This window comes from Cebus imitator, unplaced genomic scaffold, assembly GCF_001604975.1.
Source record: "Cebus imitator isolate Cc_AM_T3 unplaced genomic scaffold, Cebus_imitator-1.0 Scaffold389, whole genome shotgun sequence".
Lineage (NCBI taxonomy): Eukaryota > Metazoa > Chordata > Mammalia > Primates > Cebidae > Cebus > Cebus imitator.
In genome coordinates, this window is record NW_016107704.1 from 710,249 (window position 1) to 729,790 (window position 19,542).

Below are 19,542 nucleotides of genomic sequence, written 5' to 3' on the forward strand. Positions count from 1 at the left end.
TCATTCACAACTCGATTCTTTTTTACTTTAATATGGAATGAGGATATCATTATTCTCTGTTCCTACAGAGATTTTCCCAGAATTTCACTGTAGTTCAACTTCAGAATTTTGTAAAAATCCTAAGTTATTTGTTTTCATTTTGTATAAAATTTTTATTCTGTAGAAAAAATGGACAAAAAGCATCAAGGTTTAGAGAAACACTAGAAGAAAGATAATTATATAAAATTGGCCAGACATGGTGGCTCACACCTATAATCCCAGCACTTTGGGAGGCTGAGGTGGGTGGGTCAGCTGAGGTCAGGAGCTCGAGATCAGCCTGACCAACATGGCGAAACCCCATCTCTACTAAAAATATCAAAATAAGCTAGGTGTGGTGGTACATGCCTGTAATCCCAGCACTTTGGGAGGCCCAGGCAGGCAGATCACCTGAGGTCAGGAATTCAAGTCCAGCCTGGCCAAAATGGCAAAACCCCATCTCTGCTAAAAATATAAAAATTAGCTGGACATGGTGGTGGGCACCTGTAATCCCACCAACTCAGGAGGCTGAGGCAGGAGAATCACTTGAACCACAGAGGTGGAGACTGCAGCGAGCCGAGATGGTGCCACTGCACTCCAGCCTGAGCAACAGAGCAAGACTGTGTGTGTGTGTGTGTGTGTGTGTGTGTGTGTGTGTGTGTGTGTATAATTACAATCTTAAGGAATATAAGATGGTTGCTTATCAGGTCCAAAACATCTGTTGAGGATCGAGGATTTTTCCTGAAGACCTCGCTGTCTTATGAAGCGGCTGTTTAAAGCACAGCACTTGTTGCTTTCCATGAATGCTTTTGTGCTTCCAAGTCAGCCAGTGCCCATACAGTTCTTCATGATATTTCATGTCCTTGCTATCTTTAAGGAGGTCTGGCCCATTTTTGCCTCTCAAGTTAGCACAGAGGCACACATCTGCAGTCCTCGTCATGCGTGGCAGGAGAGCAGTTTCCCTCCTTTCGGGTGAAGGGGTTTGTGTGTCCTGTCTTTTCATAAGTCAACCTGAAAAATCTCTACGAAAGTAAAGCACATGCACCTTACCCAAGTAATTTCACCTCAAATAATATATCCTTCAGATATAGTCACACAAGTGCACAGAGAGAAGCCGAAATCTACACCCAGGGACAGTTAACTGAATTGCCATCAGGTACTACGTGAATGTTGAAGAGTGAGATCATTCTGCATGCACTAACGTGGAAGCATTTGTAAGTTAAAAAAAAGAAGTAAGTAAAAATAGCACATTGCAGCACAGAACGTTCAGAATGATCCTGTTTGTGTTTTTAGAAGCAAGGGAGGTAAGCAAAGAAGAATTCTGAAAACGCGGGCAAGCAGTTTCTATAGCGGCTGCTTCTCCCTGGAGAGGCGGGGAGAAGGGGAGCTTTTCCTTCCACCTCCTTCATGCCAATAGTTGGATTTTTTTCTGCCAATTGTTTTTATGATTGAAAACCCAGTTCTTTAAAAGTTGTTTTAGGGAGAAACGTTTGATGCTGGAGACTTCTGTGCAATGTGCAGCCCCGCACCCCACTTTAGGCTGCCCCAAGGCAGCCAGCAGGACCACACTGCCACCTCGCCATGGCTGGGACCACGCCCTGGCAGCCAGCAGGACCACACTGCCACCTCGCCATGGCTGGGACCACCCCCTGGCAGCCAGCAGAACCACACTGCCACCTTGCCATGGCTGGGGCTGCCCCTCTGGCAACTAACAGGACCACACTGCCACCTCACCATGGCTGGGACCACCCCCTGGCAGCTAACAGGACCACACTGCCACCTCACCACGGCTGGGACCACCCCCTGGCAGCTAACAGGACCACACCACCACCTCGTCATGGCTGGGTCCTCTGCCTATCAGCAGCACTGCCTGCTGCCCCTTTTTTGTGGCTCGGGAAGACACTGGGCAGATACTGGGCAATTTTGTCAGAAGCGAGCGTGAGCAGATGATGTGAGTCTGGCCCGTGCCTTCCCTCACCCGTGGGCGAGGCTCTGGGGACCCACGAAGCAAACGTGTGGCCCTCATGCTCGTGGTCTCTCTGACAGCAGGCAGCAACGCCAACTGCAGTCGAGACATGCACCGATGCCTGCGGCCAGGGTGGAGAAACAGGTGAGGCACAAACGGATCTCAGCAGAGCAGAGAGGGTCTGCTGGAAGGGGAAGAAAGATCCACAGGGAAGGAGAAGGGAGTGCGTGGGAGAGGCCGGAGCCCGAGCAGGGCGCAGAAGCGGAGCGAGGCAGAGCCAGGTACCCAGGCCGACCCTGCCCGCACCTTCCTGGCCATGTGGCCCTGAGCGAATGGCTTCGCCTCTCAGTGCTTGCTTACGTATTCTACGAACTGAGGGTAATACCAGCACCAACGTCGTGCAGTAGGTGGGAGGATTTGAGGAGGAGGACAGTGGCTGATGTGCCGGGAGCATTGTGATGTGTCTGACCAGTGAACGTAGATAAGCAGAGAGCGCTGGCTGTGCAGAGGCCTGCAGCCAGGCAGGGTGTCCACCCCCAGCCTCATAGCTGCCTGCTCATCTGACCGTTTTCTTTTTCTGCCACTTGGCTGTGGGACAGAACAGAGAAACATTATCTAATGCATGATGACCAGGGAGCCACAATTCTGAGTTTTCGGGAGAAACCCATCATTCTGTGAGATGCATTTTAATCAGTGCTGTTAAAGCCTCTGCTGAGATGGTTGCAGTGGACGGGTAAATGGAAAGCCTGCTGTACCAGCCAGAAAAGCGCTGAGGCCAATCGCCAGAGTCCAGAAGTCACCTGGGAAGTCCACCCCGGCAAGAGCATGGAGTTGTGCCCGCCTGGCCTGGGGTCTGATCTGTCAGAGGGTAACATCTTCCTGTGAGTTGCTACCAGGAATCACACCGGTGGCTGAAACTCCTCTTTCAAGACCAAGCTTTTACGATGGAAGTCTGTGTCATCTCCGCCTCGTCATTCCCAAGCACCCGAATAACATCTGGATACTTACTATAAGTGTATGAGCCTACGTGCAAGTGACATGCCGCCTCAGGTGGCAGGTCCTGCAACCCCACCTCTGCCACACCCTCTGAGGTGACCCAGGGTAACTGCCCCACCCAGCCGAGCTGCCGCAGTCACCACCTGTGGGGTTGCATGCATGAGGGTTTGCTGTCACCCCTCCCTGCTTTGCCTCCCCTGGAAATGTGAATTGGAGTCAGAAAGCAGAAGCAGAGACATTGGATGTGTTTATTCATCCAAACATACACGAGAGCAACAATTCACTCTGTTCTCACAGCAATTGAAGCGCTTTGTCTTGGAGTCACTGTTTCCTTTCTTTCTTAGACAGGGTCTTGCTCTGTTGCCCAGGCTGAGCACAGTGGTGCAAGACGGCTCACCTCAGTCTCAGTCGCCTGGCTCAGGCAGTCCTCCCACGTCAGCCTCCCAAGTAGCTGGGACTCCTAGCATGCACCGCCACACCCAGCTAGCTTATTATTGTTTCGTAGAGAAGGGCCCTGCTGTGTTGCCCAGCTGGTCTCAAACTCCTGGACCCAAGCAGTCCTCCCACATTGGCCTCCCAACATGCTGGGATTACAGGCATGAGCCACCATGCCTGCACAGATGATGCACAAAACGGGTCTCAGCAGAGGGGAGAGGGCCTGCCGGAAAGGGAGATATTTTCTTTCAAGCATTATTACGTTGCTGGAAGAGGATTTGCTACAGTAAATTGGGTGAATGCGACAAAGTATTGGGGTATTTGTACTTTTTCTCCCCTTGTTCTGGAAGAACCAAATAATTTTCTAAATAACCTAATTTAAAAAAAAAAATTAAAAACCTTCAAATTTAACATCACTAAAATCATCCTGTAGTATTTGGTTTAAGTAACTGGTGAGAGATAGATGGACTTACCCCCTCCCTAGGTATAGAGATAGCATTGGTTAGAAGGTACCGGCCCCCCAGAGCTCACACAAGCATGCAGAATGGCTTACGTCTAGCCGAGATCGCCCTTTGACCGTGTCTGCAGTGAGCTGTCATTAAGCTTCAAGGAGCTGTGACCCCTCCCACAGGTGTATTTCACAACCTAAGATGTCCAGGCTCAACCGGAAGCAGCAGCTACAGTCAGAATTAAGTGCCAGCCTTCATCCAGGGCGTGTGCCAGATTTAGTTCCTGGGGAGTTGTAGATGGATATATCTCAAAATCCCGCTGGGCAGAGTCACCTTCACCTGCACAGGCAGCTGCTTTGTGGCTGGGACCTCCCAGCGCTTCTGACTGCCGTGAGCCTTATTCTCGTTCCTCCAAAAGAGCCTGGAATTGAGTTCTCCCTTTGACCATCTGAGGAACTGTTGGCTGTGAGAGGCCTCGTTCTAACCCTGGGCCCTCGCATGCATTTGCAAGGTGATCGCACACCTCCACCCGCCCCTGTCGGGAGCCTCTCTGCCAAGAGCTCTCAGTGCCAGAGCTCTCCGCCCTGGTCCATGCTGCACGTGCTGCACAGGACCTCCGCGCCCGATTTGTAGGCTGGAAGGAGGGGCGAATGCGTCTTCATCACCTCCCACCTGCCCTCTCTTGGCGCCTCCCCTTGCGTGAGTCCCCAGAGCTATAGACTCTTCCTTTCTGTGGCCTCCCCCAGGGAGGGCAGGACCCTGCTGTCGCTCCCAACCTCCTCGCCCCTTCCTCTTCCTCAGTAAGCCGCCGGCAGCAGGAGGCCCCTGGATTCCCAGACAATCCTGTCCAGTCCAGTTGACAGAGTGGTCAGTGGACAAAGCAATGAGCTAGAAATTAGGAAATCAAAGGAAAAATGTGCCCTCCATGTGCGCAAAGTGTATCAAGAAACACAGATGAAAACACACGTCTCTAATGCCCACGGACCACAGTGAAGACTGAGCTGTTGACTGGCCGCTGCTCTGTGTGTCTCTTGGGGCAGCTGTGACAAAGAACCACAAAGTAGGTGCCTTGAGCAAGAGAAACGTGTTATCCCACAGCCCTGGAGGCCAGAGGCCTGTGCTCAAGGCTGAAGGGCTGTGCTCCCATTGAAAGGAATGTGTCCCCCGCCGCCCCCAGACCCTGGGGCTTTGCTGGCCAGCTGTGGCACCTTGGCTGTGAATGCTATCCCTGGCCTCTGCCTCCATCTCCATGTGGCCTTCTCTTCTGTGGGGGTCTGTGTCCAAATCTCCCCTTGTTCTAATGACAACAGTCATAGGAGATGAGTGACCGCCCTGCTCATGCTGGTCACCTGCAGTGACCCCTTTTCCACATACGGTCACATTGCAAGACATTGGGGATGAGGGCTTCAGCGTATGAATTTGGGGGAGTTGCAACCCCCCAGAGATTCTGCACAGATATTTATAGCTGGAAGAGATGACATAACGGGTTTATACATGTCCAGGCCACTAGATACATTTTGTTCCTCCCTGACGCTCTGCAGGTTCTGCCCCCACGTGAGTTGCTCAAGGCTCGTTGGCTTCTGCATCTAAGACTAGCGTTTCTCCCACCTGCACATCCCCTGAAGAGAAAATGTCTTCATTCGAAAGAGTCCTAGACGGAAGCCTCCAGCCTTCGTGTGATTTGTTCCGTGAACATGTGCTGAATGCCGGCAGCAGGTGCTGGCTTACCAAGGTGGATGGCACCACCACTGACCTCCAGAGGCCGCTGGTTTGGGGCCACTGATCTATTTGAGTGGGGATGACAGAGCCGCTCCGTGAGGACGCCTGGTTTGGATCTCAGAGGCTGTGCCAGATGCTGGGCAGGGAGCGGGGAGGGGGCATTCTGGGCCCGAGAAAGGTCATAGGCAAAGTCGTAAGAGGGAGGAATAATTGCACACCTGAGGGCATGTGTGACTCTGTGATGTCCTCATGCCTGGGTGGCCAGTGAGTGGACAGGACACAGAGCAGCCAGAGGCTGGGCCACACTCGGCAGCACTCGGTGGGTGTGGCCAAGGGACACCAGTCTTCTTTCTCAGCACAGCTGTTCTGGTGGTCGTGTGGTCATGTGGTCATGAATTAGAGAAAGACTCAGGAAGCTGTAGCAGCGTGGGGTGACCCAGTCTAAGCAGAGGCCCCACAGGCTGGGGCTGCCAGCAGGGAGTGGGCACATCCCACGATAGAGGCCTGGGAGGGGCACACGCCTGCTCCGACTGTCTGCTTTCTTGTCTGCAGGGAAAGGGCCTCCCAGGCAGAACACTCGGTGACTCTGAGTGACTTGCAAATCGAGGGATTTCAAAGAGTAGAATAAGAGAAGGGTGAGAAAGGGGCTCCAGGCCAGCAGCCCTGGGCACCCTGTAAGCGTAATGAAGCTCTGCAGAAACAGGCCCAGCGGAATGTGGGGTCCCTGTGTGCTCGGCGCTGCTCCTGCCTGGAAGGGGAGACGCCCGCAGATGTGGGCCATGCTTCTGCTGAATTGGCTTTGTAGGGCTAGACCCTGGGAGGTGTTTGCTGCTTCTCATTACTTAAGTGATGCTGTCTCTGACAGAAGTTTATACCACAGCAATGTCCAGAAACAGCTGTAAACATATCCTGCGCACCAACATCAGCACCTGCCTGGGTTTTCAGCACCAGTGATTTTATTTGTTATCTCCTGACTTTCCCCCAGGACAGGAGACGTTGCAGTGAGAATAAAACTTCCTGAGCCTACCTCCAAATCTTCCTTTTTTTCCAAAGCTGACAGCTTTCTAGCTCATTCCTAATGAGTATCTGTAGCTTCTCCGAGAAACTCGTGAGATATTCTGAGACTCCCAGGGGAAGTTTAAAGTGAGGGAAAGGTTAGGAAGGAATTCGACATGCTGATGAGCACAAAAATAGCACAGCAAATCAACACCCATCACCTAAGCTGGGTGAGCTGTCTTCAGAGCACATCTGCTGCCTGCGGCTCACGCACGGGCAGAGGGTTTTCCGTTGCTCTTGTTTCTCTTTTCCTGTCCAGAACTGATCTCCAGATGATGTGTTTTTAATGACGTCAAACGTGGTCCATTCTGGTCCTCATCCCAGTTTCCACTGGCATTGCTATGACTGCCTGTCATACATCAAGCTTTGATGGTTGCCGAAGACCAGGCAGCCCCAGACCAGCTCTAGGAGCCGCTAGAGACCCACGGGCCTGGGACCTGTCTGGAGATCCGGCTGCTGTATGCTCAAGCCTGAGCCCCTAGCCTATCCCTGACTCCAAACCAGCTGTATCCCGTGGGACACAAGCAGCTCTCAGACAAAGGATGTAAACATGAAATGGATGAAATTTCAAGTTGGCAAAACCCAGAAAACTTTAAACAAATAATGTGTAGATAACCTGTAAGTGATTAAGAAATTGAGGAGCAGACCTAGTATTTAAATCGGTCGTGGAAGTTGCCCTGGACTGTTACAGGCTGGACATGGTGGGCCAGTAGAGAGAAACTGGTAGTATGTGGGAAATCTGACCAGTTAGCTGATACTGAGTGTTCCCAGTAGCATTGGGGGTGGGTTTGTGTGACTCTGAAACAAAAATGAAAATATCACAAAGGAGTCCCAAACCACCCAGGAATTAACCGTCTCCCAGAGCTATCTGTGGACATAAAGACACAATGGACGTATTTTTGGCAGATACCAAAACCCTTTGGGAATCACGTACTGAGAATTATTAGAAGCCCCACAATGAAATGAGTGACGAGTTCATGAAAAATATGAAGTAGAAGAACTGGATAGAATTGGTGCAATGAAAAAATAAATCATCTGGGTGCAGTGGCTCGTGCCTATAATCCCATCACTTTGGGAGACTGAGGCAGGCAGACCGCTTGAGCCCAAGAGTTTGAAACCAGCCTGGGCAACATGGCAAGACCCCATCTCTACAAAAAGTACAAAATATTAGCCAGGCGTAGAGGCACATGCTTGCAGTCCAAGCTACTCAGGAGACTGAGCTGGGAGGGTCACCTGAGCCCAGGAAATTGAGGCTGCAATGGGTCATTGTCATCCTGCTGTATGCACATCAGCCTGGGTGACAGAATGAGTCCCCCCAAAATAAAAAGTTACATCCTCCCACAGGCACTGCACTGCACTTTAAAAGTACTTGTTGATGTGAGAGTTCCAACTGGTTGTAAAATCACACCCTTAACCAGAGCACAGCAGTTGGAGATGTAAGCCCAGAAAAACACATCAGGTGAGGCCCCCTTTTGGAGGTAGACCACAAAGCATTAAAGCACACAGGATCAGGTGTTGTAACTACAGAGAAGAAGTGATTCTTGACTCATCTGTTCCCCTGAACCTTGAACTCCTACCGACCCTGCATTAAGGAGCTTAGTGACAAATGGCCACGCCTCACAGGAGGTAATTCCAGCCTTCTGTGCTCACAGCTCCTGTCCCTGTTCTTGTCAGGGCTTCGTGATCTCCATGAGTGACAGCAGTCCTCCAGAACCAAGGACAGCCTTCAGTGCGTGACATCCGCATCCCACAGCGGGTCAGCCGTGGTTCCAGCATCAGCCTGATGCTTTCCGGTTCTCCCCGCCTGGGACTCTGCTCGCCATCATTCGTCCATTGTGTTCAGTGCAGATCAAAAGGGGGAGCAGAGTGCAAAGTCACCTATTTTAACAAGACGAATAACCTGACTGCCCTGGGAGGGTTGACGCAGGTTTCACGGCACCGAGTACACATGTCCTCTCTCTTTCATGTTTCCCCTATAATTGGAACACCTATAATTTTTTAGTAATAACCAAGACATTATTTCCCGCCGACTCTTTTTGCTGAGGCTTCAAAATGCTAACATGGTGCAAGATCTTACCGCCTTGGTGGAAGGGAGGAGGTAAAGCTAGAAATGTGTTGATTTCAGTGATCCCGGTAAGCCCAGCATGTGCTAGTTACTTAGTAGTTACCCCAATACCTGTATTTCCTCTACACCCCACTTTCTAAAATTCCTGCAGACTGTATTTGCAAAGGATGAATAAGAGGGAAATCCAGTGGATACAAAATGTGAAATAGAACCTCCAAAGAAGTACAGCCCACAAGTCACCACACCGGTGGGTGTACCAGGGCCTCTGACTGTTCCCATCACTGGCCTTTTGAGAGTGCTTCTGGCTGTGTGTCCAGCAGTCACCCAACCAAAGAGTTGGGGAGAGGCACACTTCAGAGGACGGTGAGCAGAAGGACTCTGCAGCCCGGAGTTCTGAGCACCATCAAAGGAGGCCTGCACACAGGGTCGGCGCTTGGGGAGGGTTGTTGGGAGGTCACACTGTCGCTCTGAAGCTTTGCTACAGCAGCCACTGGAGGGCCTGCAAAGGCTCCCGTAGCTGCTGCGATTGCAAAGGCCTCGGATCGATCCCTGGGGTCAGGGTTTAGAGGAGAACAAAAGAGATGGACTGGGAATCCCAGAGGGGCCTCAGCAGGGAGTTCTCAGGAAAGACATGTAAGAAGGTGGGGTGCCTCGGCCACATTTCAGAGATGTGACCCCAAAGCCTGTACCTGTACCTCACAACCTCTGGTCTGATCTTGAACAAGTTATCCCACCTGCGTCAGCCTTAGTTTCTTCATCTGTAAAATGGGAATAGCCATTCTGCATTGGATGACTGAGGTGTTCGTGTGCTGTGTCTGTCCCATGAGCCCACGTCCTCATGGAAGGAGAAACTCCGAATGTGAGCCCTCCCTCTAATTCCCTGCTAGATGGGCTTTCATGTCAAAGTGGGAGAATTTCCCAAATCACATGAAGCTGAGAGTGCCATTTAGGATGTGGACCATTTAGGATGCATGTTCTTTCCCAGCACTGTGGCTCTGGCCGAGCATCCAGGGTAAGAGGACTGTGGCTCTGGGCCGGTGACCACCTAGAGGCACTTCCTGAGGCCACCGCAGCTCCTGAGCCTCCTCCACATCACTGCCCAGAGTGCGGAACGGAGAGGCGGGAGGGGCTGGGACACAGGCCAGTCCAACCCATGGTGGCACCATCTCCTGTGACTCCCGGTGACCTATGCCACCCAGCCCAACTTCCCAGCCAGAAGGCTAGGCCATGCCTGTGCTGACCATGGCATCCCCAGCAGCCCTGCTCTGCCCTTCACTCCAGGAGTGTGAGCTGGGCTCCTCAAAGGGGCAGGCATGGCATGGGGAGGCTCTGATTTGGAGCAAGGTCGTTAGGAGTTGGCAGCAGAGAGGAACACGGCCTGCAGAACAGGGGAGCCAGGCCCCAGGGATCAGACCCTCCCCAGACTGAGGCCTGGAGCTGGCGGGAGTTGCCCAGGAATTCCCCAGCCACTGCAGCTTCTGCCCCTTCCAGCCAAGCCACCTATTCTCGGAGTCGTGACCTGGGAGAATGGGCTCCTCTGCAGCCGTCCCATCCTGGAGAAAACAGTCCTAGAGCTTTAGGGCCTTTTGTTTGTAATTAATATACTTTATGTTCAGAACAGTTTCAAGTTTACAAAAAAACTGAATAGAAACTGTAGCATACGTTCCCGGACCCCTCACTCCCAGTGCCACAGTCTTCCCGAGCAGCAGCGTCTGCCCCAGTGGGCGCACTGCCATCCGTGAGCTGAGGTCCTAAGGCCTGTCCACACTGCGCTCATTCTGGGGACAGTCGTGTTTTCAGGCAGCTGAGTAGACAGCATCCACCGTTAGAGTCATGCAGAGTCATTCGCTGCCCACTCATCCCTCCCTCCTTTCTGCCCCAGGTCCTTAGCATTGTAATGTAAGCAACAAAGTAAGGCAGGAGGTTAGGTAGAAATAATGGACAAAGCAGAGATCTTTGTAAGCAGCCTCCATGTAAAAACAGTCACCTGTCTGAGCAGGCTCAAGGGTGGCCAGGTGTGCCAGGAGGCTGGGCTCTGGGATCCTGTGGACTCAGTCTCATCTTCATTTCCTGGAATTCTTCCCTCCCTGGTTAATCCCTGCGGCAGCTTTGCCAGGATCGCTGCTCTGCGCCTTCCCCTCCTGGGAGGACCACGTGGTGCTCCCACTCACAGGCACCTCAAGCTCCTGGGTGTGAGGGTGTGACAGTGGGGTGCCAGGTGGCCCTCACATGCAGCAGGCAGCACCTGGCTGTCCTGTCCTGTGCCTCTCTTTACCATCTCTTTCACCCACCCCAACCCCAGGCCGCCTCTGCCTCACAAGCTCTCGGGGCTGAGGGGTGGCTTTCTGTGCTGGGGCCATCAGCAGGTGTACAGCTGCCCTGGGTGGAGCGAGCAGCCTCTGGGCCACTTCCCACGTCTGCCTCTGCACGCCCCCACCCCCTGCACTGCTGTATTGGAAACTGTCAGAGAGCCCCGGCTTGGATTTGCTCTGATGATCTTCTCTGTGTTGTTGTGACAGGTGCTGGCATTGACGGAGTGGAGGAAATTAAGCGCCATCCCTTCTTTGTGACCATAGACTGGAATGTAAGTTGCATGCCTCAGTCCCAGCCTGCACACGCGTGACAGGGAGGGTTGCTTGCACACATATGACAGGGAGGGGTTGGAGGGAACACAGTGGCTCGGTGCAAAGGGTCCTCAGTGTCCAGGTCACAGGTAGGTCGGAGGTGAATGCAGAGAAGCCACCTGCAGGCAGGAGGTCCCAGGACCCCACTGAGTGGGCTGGCAACTTGGGAGGCACAGACAGCCGAGTGCCCCTCCCGCCAGCTGGAGGCCTGACGTCCCCTCAGCTTTCCTCCTCCTCCTCTCCTCTGTGGTGTCGGTGTCTGTCCGGCCTGCACCCCCTCCCCGGCCTCCCTGACAGTCATTCCTGATTGCTCCAGGAGTGACTGTCCTCTGACCCCGAGGGCTGAGCAGACAAAAGTCCCCACGAGCTGCTCAGCCAGGACCCTTACTGCTAGGGCTGTGGGCAAGCCCAGATTTGATGCTGCGTTTCCCATTGTTAGTCAGGCCAATGCCACATGTAAGTCGCATTAAAAAAAAAAAAAAAAAATGACAACAACAAAACAGTGCCCAGTTGTTAGAATAAACCGGAGCTCTGTCAGTGGAGGTACTAGTAAAGCCATCTCCAGTTCTCTGAGCCAGGCTGGACATTGTCCAAAAAGTTCTTGTATCTCACTTTTCACCAAGCTACAAGTTGTCAGTGGCCTATTTCTGCCAAGGCGCCAACTCCGAATGGTGAAGCCGTCAGCGTCCGACGAATCCTCCATGCAGGGAGTTATCCGGCTAAAACTTGGAGGCTGTTCTTCCCCTCTGAGGAAGGCGATACATTCATATCAGTTGCTTTTAGTCCTTTCCTTTGGATTAAGACAAATACAATTATGTTGGGATTTTCTTTTTCCGGCCTAACACATTAACCTCAAAGGATTTTAAGGAATATTTTTTTAAGATTTAAGGGTCCTCTACAGTATAGAGTTTATTACCTGCTTTACCTGTCTTCTTTATGCTTACTCTGTCTTCTTTACGTCCTCATGGAGTCTGGGGCCTCCACACATTGCATTAAGCAGTGGCCCCGTGTCTGACGGGCAGACCCCACGTGCAGCCCCAGCCCTCACCTCTGGGAATGTGTAACAGCAGTGCCGGAGAAAACCAGCTCTCCTCTTCCTTCAGCCTGAGCCCCAGCAAAGCACTCAAACTGGGAAAGAGTGAGAATTTTTAAAAACCTAGTTTTACAGTTCTGATAAAAGAAATTTTGTAAGATGAGACTTCTTTTCAAAAGTAAGATTAGAGAGAAGCGTGTAAAGTTTCAGGACATCTGTGCCTCCCAACTGGGACCTCCAAGAAATGAAAACCGAGGCCGCCCTTTGGAGTCTCTTACTTCGCTTCCCTGAAAATTTCAGCTTATCAGAAGCTCAGGCTGTGCTCACCTCACAGACGGGCACCTAAGGTCACTGTTAGTCGACCCGGCATTGGAACATATTTTCCATGGAGACTTCGCCTTACATGGCGATTAGATCTCAGACAAGCCTGTTTCATGGACAGTGGACCTGGGTGGTAGCCTGCGGGCGATGAGCACAGTACGTGCCTGGAAGCTAGACGCAGCCCCTCAGGGTTTCACAGCCTGTCGCACCCCCTGCCCCTCCCGCCAGCGGTCAAGGTGGGACCGCACAGCTCCTCCCCACGTGATCTGCTTCTCCATTTATCCCACCCTTCCTGCTGGGCATCCCCATCTCAGGCTCTTTCCAGGGCTGGGGATAGAGCTGTGGATGGAGCAAAGTCCTGCTCCTGTGGGGCTTGTGATGACGTGGGAGAGGAAGGCGGTGGACAGATGGGTCTGCACGTGTCACAGGAGGACACCGTGCTGCCAAGGAGGATGCAGCTGGGGACAGGTGGAGAAGTGGGAAAGTGTCAGGACAGCCACGCCTCACCCCTCCCATCCCCACAGAGCCTCCTCCCCTGCCTCCATGGAACAGGTTCACCCCCAGCACTGGCTCCAGCCCGTCTGGCTTCCTGGGCCCCTCCTGCCCAAGTTCCCCAAGGGCTCACTGGTCTTCCAGTCTTTGTTCAGCATCATAAGACCTGTCCTGTGGCCCTTTCAAACTACAGCTCCTCCTCCAGCGCCCTGACCCTGGCCTTGTGTTATTTCCATACCCCTTGTCACTTTCTGACTGACCTTGTAATACCGTGTGCTTCTGATGTTTGTTATTTTCTGTCTGCTGACACTAGAATGTCAGCTGCAAGATCAGGAAGCTGTGGTTTAGAGGTGTATCCCACACCTCTAGAACAGAGCCTGGCTCAAAGGAGGTACTTGATGAATATTTAGTGAGTGAGTGACTGACTGAGTGAGGGAAGGAGGGAGTGAATGAGTGAGTCAGTGAATGAGTGAATGAATGATGGAGTTAGTAAATGAGTGAGTGGATGAGTGAGGGAGTTAGTGAATGAGCAAATGAATGAGTGAATGAGTCAGTGAATAAGTAAGTGAATGAATGACTGAGTCAGAGAATCTGAGTGAATCAATGAACGAATGAGTGAGACTCTCAGGACAGAAGTCATAGCTGTGGAGGGAGATTCACCCCCTCCATTTCCTTGCTCTCACACTCCAGTCCTTCATCCAAAGACCACGCCTGGGAGAATGGAGAGGCAGGACTGCTGGGCTGGGAGGGGTGCTGCGGGTGGGCAGGGCAGCAGCCTGGGGTGGGAGACCCTGAGGGCTGCAGCTGGGGGGAGAGGGAAGTCCCTCCACCCTGAACCTCCAGGTGACACAGTTCAACACGGAGGACTCAGCCAAAAGTGGAGTCACTTGGAAGTCTGCGTGGCCCAGAAGGGCTACGAGCTCGCTAACACAACCTTGGGAGATGCCTGGAATTTTAACAATACAATGGATCTGGAAAACTATGCAAAATCAGATTGATGTCCATTCCAGGATGCTGAGGACCAGCGAGCTCCGAGCAGAAGCTGCCTTCTTCCTTCTCTCCACCGCACCTGTGCTCAGGGTGCTCTGGTCTCTCTGTAGTTCGAGAGCAAACAGCCCAAGAAGGTGGAATTTCTGCATCATTTCAAAGTAACGAGACTAGAACCAGGGCTGGGAAGTTCCTTTTGTTGCTCTTAGCACTAGATTTGATTTTACTTTGGCCTCATTTTGGTTTTGAGAGAGATCCTTATGACTGATGCGAACCAGGAGTGCTTGCTTCGTGTCTGTACTTCAGTGCGGGAGGAATGGCGGGCCCTCGTTCTGTCCAGAGCTGCGAACCCACACGGCCCGTGAGTGGCAGAGGAGCTCAGAAATGCCACTTTTGCATTAATTCATGCATTTGATAAAGAATGCTTGGTGCTCTCCCTGGTCATGCACGAGCAAAGTGTTCATGTCCATGACTTAACAATGGAAAGGCAGAGCTCCGCCCTCCAGCTGCTCGCAGACCGAGGAGTCTGCTGCCCATAACGCCATTGTCCACCGATGGAAGAGGTGCGTGCACAGTGAACGTGGCCAGCAGAAAGAGAGAAACATGATGCCTGAAAGAGGGCGAGTGGAATTAACCAGCAGAGGGGCAGAGGGAGGAGGAGAACGATGCCCCCAGCAAAGATGCATGGCATGAAACACCGTGCTCAGGACCACGGTGGTCTTAGGACCAGTCCATCTCAGCCGATCATCCCTCATGAGTCTCCTGTGTCTGTGTCCCAGCAGCAGCCCATGTGTCTTCCTGGCTAACCTCAAACCCCAGTAACACATCCAGGCAAGCCATCGAGCCATTCATCAGAAAGCAGCGGCTAAAATGCAAGGTGTTTAAAGATATTTATTGAAGAGGTAATTTTACTGCATGGTATCTTTGTCCAGATGTGCCCATTCTGTTTTTCAGCAGCTCAGATAACTGAAAACCACAGTTCAGCCGCATTTGCAAGAACTGTTAACACCAAAAGGTGTTCCCTCTGCAACGCAGACCCTCCGTAACGATGGATGAGAAGACATTTCTTGACAACTAGATTTCTGCCTGGGTATTTCACCCAAGGGCTTGCCTTAGGACCCGACTGGGAAAATATGAGGATATTTGTTTTACTTTTTGCCTCCGTCTCTGACCCAACACTGCCAGCAGAGGGTTTGTTGTTTTTGGTTTTTTGTTTTTTGTTTTTTTTTTTAGGTAAACACCTGTCATCCCACTGGATGACAGGGTCTTCGGTGGCCTGCCGGAGCAGGATCCACCTGCTGACAGCACGCGTGGGGACGGTGGAGGTGTGGGCTCTGCCCAGCATGTCCTGTGCTGCCTTTTAACTTAGCTTCAGAGATGAGCAAGTGAGCGTCTGCACAGGAGGCATTCCTTCTGAGGGCTGGCTCTGTGACCAGCTAAGTGAGAAACTATGAGTTAATGATAGACTAAAAACCTCTGCCGAGGATATGGTGGAGTCCAGCAGATAAAGGCTGTGTCGGCTTTTCCCCCATGGCTGAAGCATGCTGAGAACACGGAATTAGCACTAACCCCAAATAAGCTTTGGAAAAGTTAATCACTGCAGACAGCACAAGCCAGTCTGAGGACAGCTCCCAGCCCAGCCTGACATCCCTCGCAGGGGACCTAGGGAACTGCAAATATTTTAACAGGCAGAAAACGATGATGCGGGAGACACAGTCAGTCACTGGGAAGAGGGACATCTTTGTTTCTAGAACTCTGTTCGGGGCCTAGACCCTTAGTATTGCATTGACACTTTTTTTTTTTTTTTTTTTTGAGATGGAGTCTCTCTCTCTCACCCAGGCCGGAGTGCAGTGGCTCAATCTTGGCTCACTACAAGCTCCCCTTCCCGGGTTCAAGCAATCTCTTCTGCTGCCTCAGCCTCCCAAGTAGCTGGGACTATAGCACACACCACCACGCCTGGCTAATTTTGGTATTTTTAGTAGAGATGGGGTTTCACCATATTGGCCAGCCTGGTCTCAAACTCCTGACCTCATGGTCTGCCCGCCTCGGTCTCCCAAAGTGCTGGGATTACAGGCTTGACCCACTGCACCCGGCCATATTGACTCTCATTATGACTGTTATTCATTATTATCAGTACTAACAGCCCATGTTTGTGTTCTTTGTACATTTTGAAACCCTTCCAAGTACTTCATTGGCTGTTATTCTGCCAGATGGAAGAGGCTTGTAGAGGAAACTGAGGCACGGGACAAGAGAAGCGTGCCTAAGGTTGCTCAGTGATCTGGCAGTGTGTGGGGCGTGCCCTGAACTTGGCTGTTGTGTGTCCTGGCGGGAGCAGAGGGTGGGTTCCGGGTCTTCAGGCCACTCTGTACTTCTTGCCCACAAGCAGAGTATTTGCACTGTGGCACAGAGGGTGAAGTGGGGGGTCTGGGAGCTGTAGGCTGCAGGTCAGGGCCTCACAGCACAGGGCTCCTCATGCAGCCATTGCTGCCATTGCCAGTAGCAAGATTTCCATCCTTCTACCTGCGTCGTATACACTGGGGGCACTCTCCCTTCAGGGGACCCAGCAAGGACCCTGTGCAGTCAGTCATCACCCTTTGGTTTCTCAGCTTTTCAGTCCGGGCGCTTATCCTGTTGGACCCACTTACAGCCGGGTAAACTGCAGGCACAGTCCCCTCCCTGAGCCACTGACCCGTCACACCCATCATGACGCTTTGAAAATCGTTCAGATTCTTCCTGTGGTGCTTTCCATCCTGTCTCCTCTCTGGTCTGCGTAGTCTTATGTTACTATTTTAGGAATGATCTATAAATGTGTCTCTTGCTTTATTGGAGCATATTAATTCCACAATGCCTGAAGCCAGACTGTCTGCAGAAGGCAGATGTTGGGGCCTGAGACCCCAGGCTGCGTCCATTTCCCGGGTCATTGCCCAGTCCCCGTTTTCATGTTGCTGTCTCCATCCTCCTCTCACCTATCTGAAGGTCTGCAGTAGAAACAGAATCCTGACGGGCCTGCTCCAGGCTTCCTTGGGCGCACTTGTATCATATGAAATGCGTTTCAGCACTGCTGCCATGCTCTGTCATTCTGATATCCTGGGACAGATGAGATGCTTTTAAATGTGCCTGGTGAATTTGATCATTTTTTCTCTCTGTGGGTTTTGGTATGAATTGTCCCAGAGTCTCAGAGAGGAGGGATCCAGGGCGGAATTGCCACTGTCTGTCCCATCAAGCTCAAAACCCAGGTGAGATGCAGCTGCCATTTCCCTCAACACAGCCCTGCCTACAGTGGCTCCATACCCAGCATGAGGCTGGGTGACTTCTCCCCTAAAACCCCAAACCCCGTCTTAGGTTTGCACACGGAAAGGAAAAGCATGCATAGTAGTAACACAACATTCCACGTTTCTGCAGCAGCCGGAAGACATTGACCGGCCATTAAAATTGCAGCAAGCATTAAGGAAACTGTCCACATGGCCAGAGTGACCGGCTCCCCCACACAGAACCTCACTCCCTGGCCCAGACCAGAGCGAAAATGCAGCAGCCTCCGGCAGATGGGGCGTGGTGGTCTGGAGGCCACAATCGGCAGGCAGGACCACTCTCGGGGTGGACTGTTGCCTGAAGGCTCCTGCGGACAGAAGGCAGGCCCTGGCCCTCGGCCAGCCACTGTCCGCTCTCACACGCATGCTCCCTCTGGCCATGTTGGGGTCTGTGAGCTGAAAGCCTGGGCTCACGCCCGAGGGGTGGAAAGCGCAGGAAAGCAGAGGCAGGCTTGTTCCTGCGCCATGCAAGTAGGAGCTGTTTGCGTGGTACCAGCACGCTGCGGAACCACCTGGGCTCAGAACCTCCTCACTGGGCATCCTGGGTGACTCCCAGCACTGGGAAAGGCACAGATGGGGCTGATCACAGGGGAAATCTGAGCCCAGCCACCAGGCGAAGCATCCTGGGATGTAGGGAACTGGTACCTGACAGCAACGGGTACTTCGTATGAAAGGAATGGGAATGCCCTCAGCCCAGAGGATGTTACAGCAGTGCCAGTGCTGGGCTGTGAATCTGACTCAGAAGGCGGGAAGGTGACAGCCTCCGGGCCGGAGCCTCCCAAGTCAGGGTGGCCAGAGAGAGAGCCTGTGCTTTCTTGGACAGCTTATGTGAAGCGAGGCTGTGGCACCTGCCCCTCAGTTGATGAGGAGGGTGAAGGATGTGGTCTTCAGGAAGCCAAGCAGGGCCTGCAGCCTTGCCACACGGGGGTTCCATGGGGAGGGGAAGGGGTTCCAAGGACAGTGGCCAGTCGCCTCGACACCCAGTCCTTCTTGAAGAAGCAGATTGACGTTACATTTTCGAAGGTTGGAGCAGAAACAAGGCAGGAAGGGAGATGGGGAAAGAAGGAAGCAGGCAGGGCCAGGTCTCCTGCCTTCAGCCCTGGTGGTGCCTGGGCGATGCTGTGGGGGTGCTGTTCCGGGTGGGTGAGTTCCATACATCCAGCTCCACCGCCTGGGAGCCTGCAGCAGTCACACAGGTGTGGCAGCCAGCAGTGTCTCCGGGCAGATGTCCCAGTGGAGGCAAAACCCCTCCATGCAGAAGCACCGGACAGCGGGCTCCGGGGACGGTTTTATCAGAGGCTGTGGTGGGGCGGGGGCAGGGGCAGGGGTCCTGGGCAATGGAGGAAGTGCTGGCGCAGAGGAGAGGAGCTGGAGGGGCCACATGGGCCCTCGCTTTCCAGAGGCAAAGACTTCACACTAGAATTAATAAGTGACAACTAGTTTTGTATTTTATTTTGTTTCTAATGGAAATCTCTTGTGCAAATAAATTCCTCCTCATAATAAAAGTAGGAGGCCTGGCTCTGTGCTGGAGCGAGCTAGTGCGCGCGCTCTCTGTTATCCCTCCTTCTCTCCCCCTCCTCCTCCCTCTCCCCCCTTCTCTCCATCTCTTTCTCCCCCGCCATCTCTCTCTCATCTCTCCTTCCCTCCCTCCCTCCCTCCCTCCCTCCCTCCCTCCCTCCCTCACTCTCACGCAGAGGGAGGGTGTGATTTTTACTCCAGCAGGATTCTTAGTAGCCTGGCTCCCAGGACTTGCTGGGTGGGGAACAGGCTGCACTGGCCTGCTCATGGCACCCGATGGCCTGGGCTTCTCATCGGGTCTCCTTGGCTCAATAGACATTCTCGGGCAAATATATGCGTCTGGGGAGTTTATTCCCACCTGGCCTGTGCCTCGCTGCAGAAAGCAGCATCCTTTCATTTCTGAAAATGGCTTGAAGAGTGACTGAATGCCTAATGAAAACTGTGCACCCAGGGAACCAAATGATTTGGGGCTGAATTCAACCTTGTTTTTCTTCTGATGGCTCCCACGTGCACGCCCTGAGCTCCTGAATTCAACCCTGTTTCTCCTCTGATGGCTCC

General features: G+C 52.7%; 1 protein-coding gene across 7 annotated transcripts in view; it reads left to right on the plus strand.

Moving 5' to 3' along the window:
* RPS6KA2 (ribosomal protein S6 kinase A2) overlaps window positions 1-19,542 on the plus strand; it is a 457,145-nt gene that overhangs the window by 386,598 nt on the left and 51,005 nt on the right. For all 7 annotated transcript variants that reach the window (XM_017508303.2, XM_017508305.2, XM_037731262.1 and 4 more), the window contains one exon: window positions 11,221-11,285. In XM_017508303.2, coding sequence (XP_017363792.1) covers window positions 11,221-11,285 — 65 coding nt within the window. The remainder of the gene's footprint in view (window positions 1-11,220; window positions 11,286-19,542) is intronic.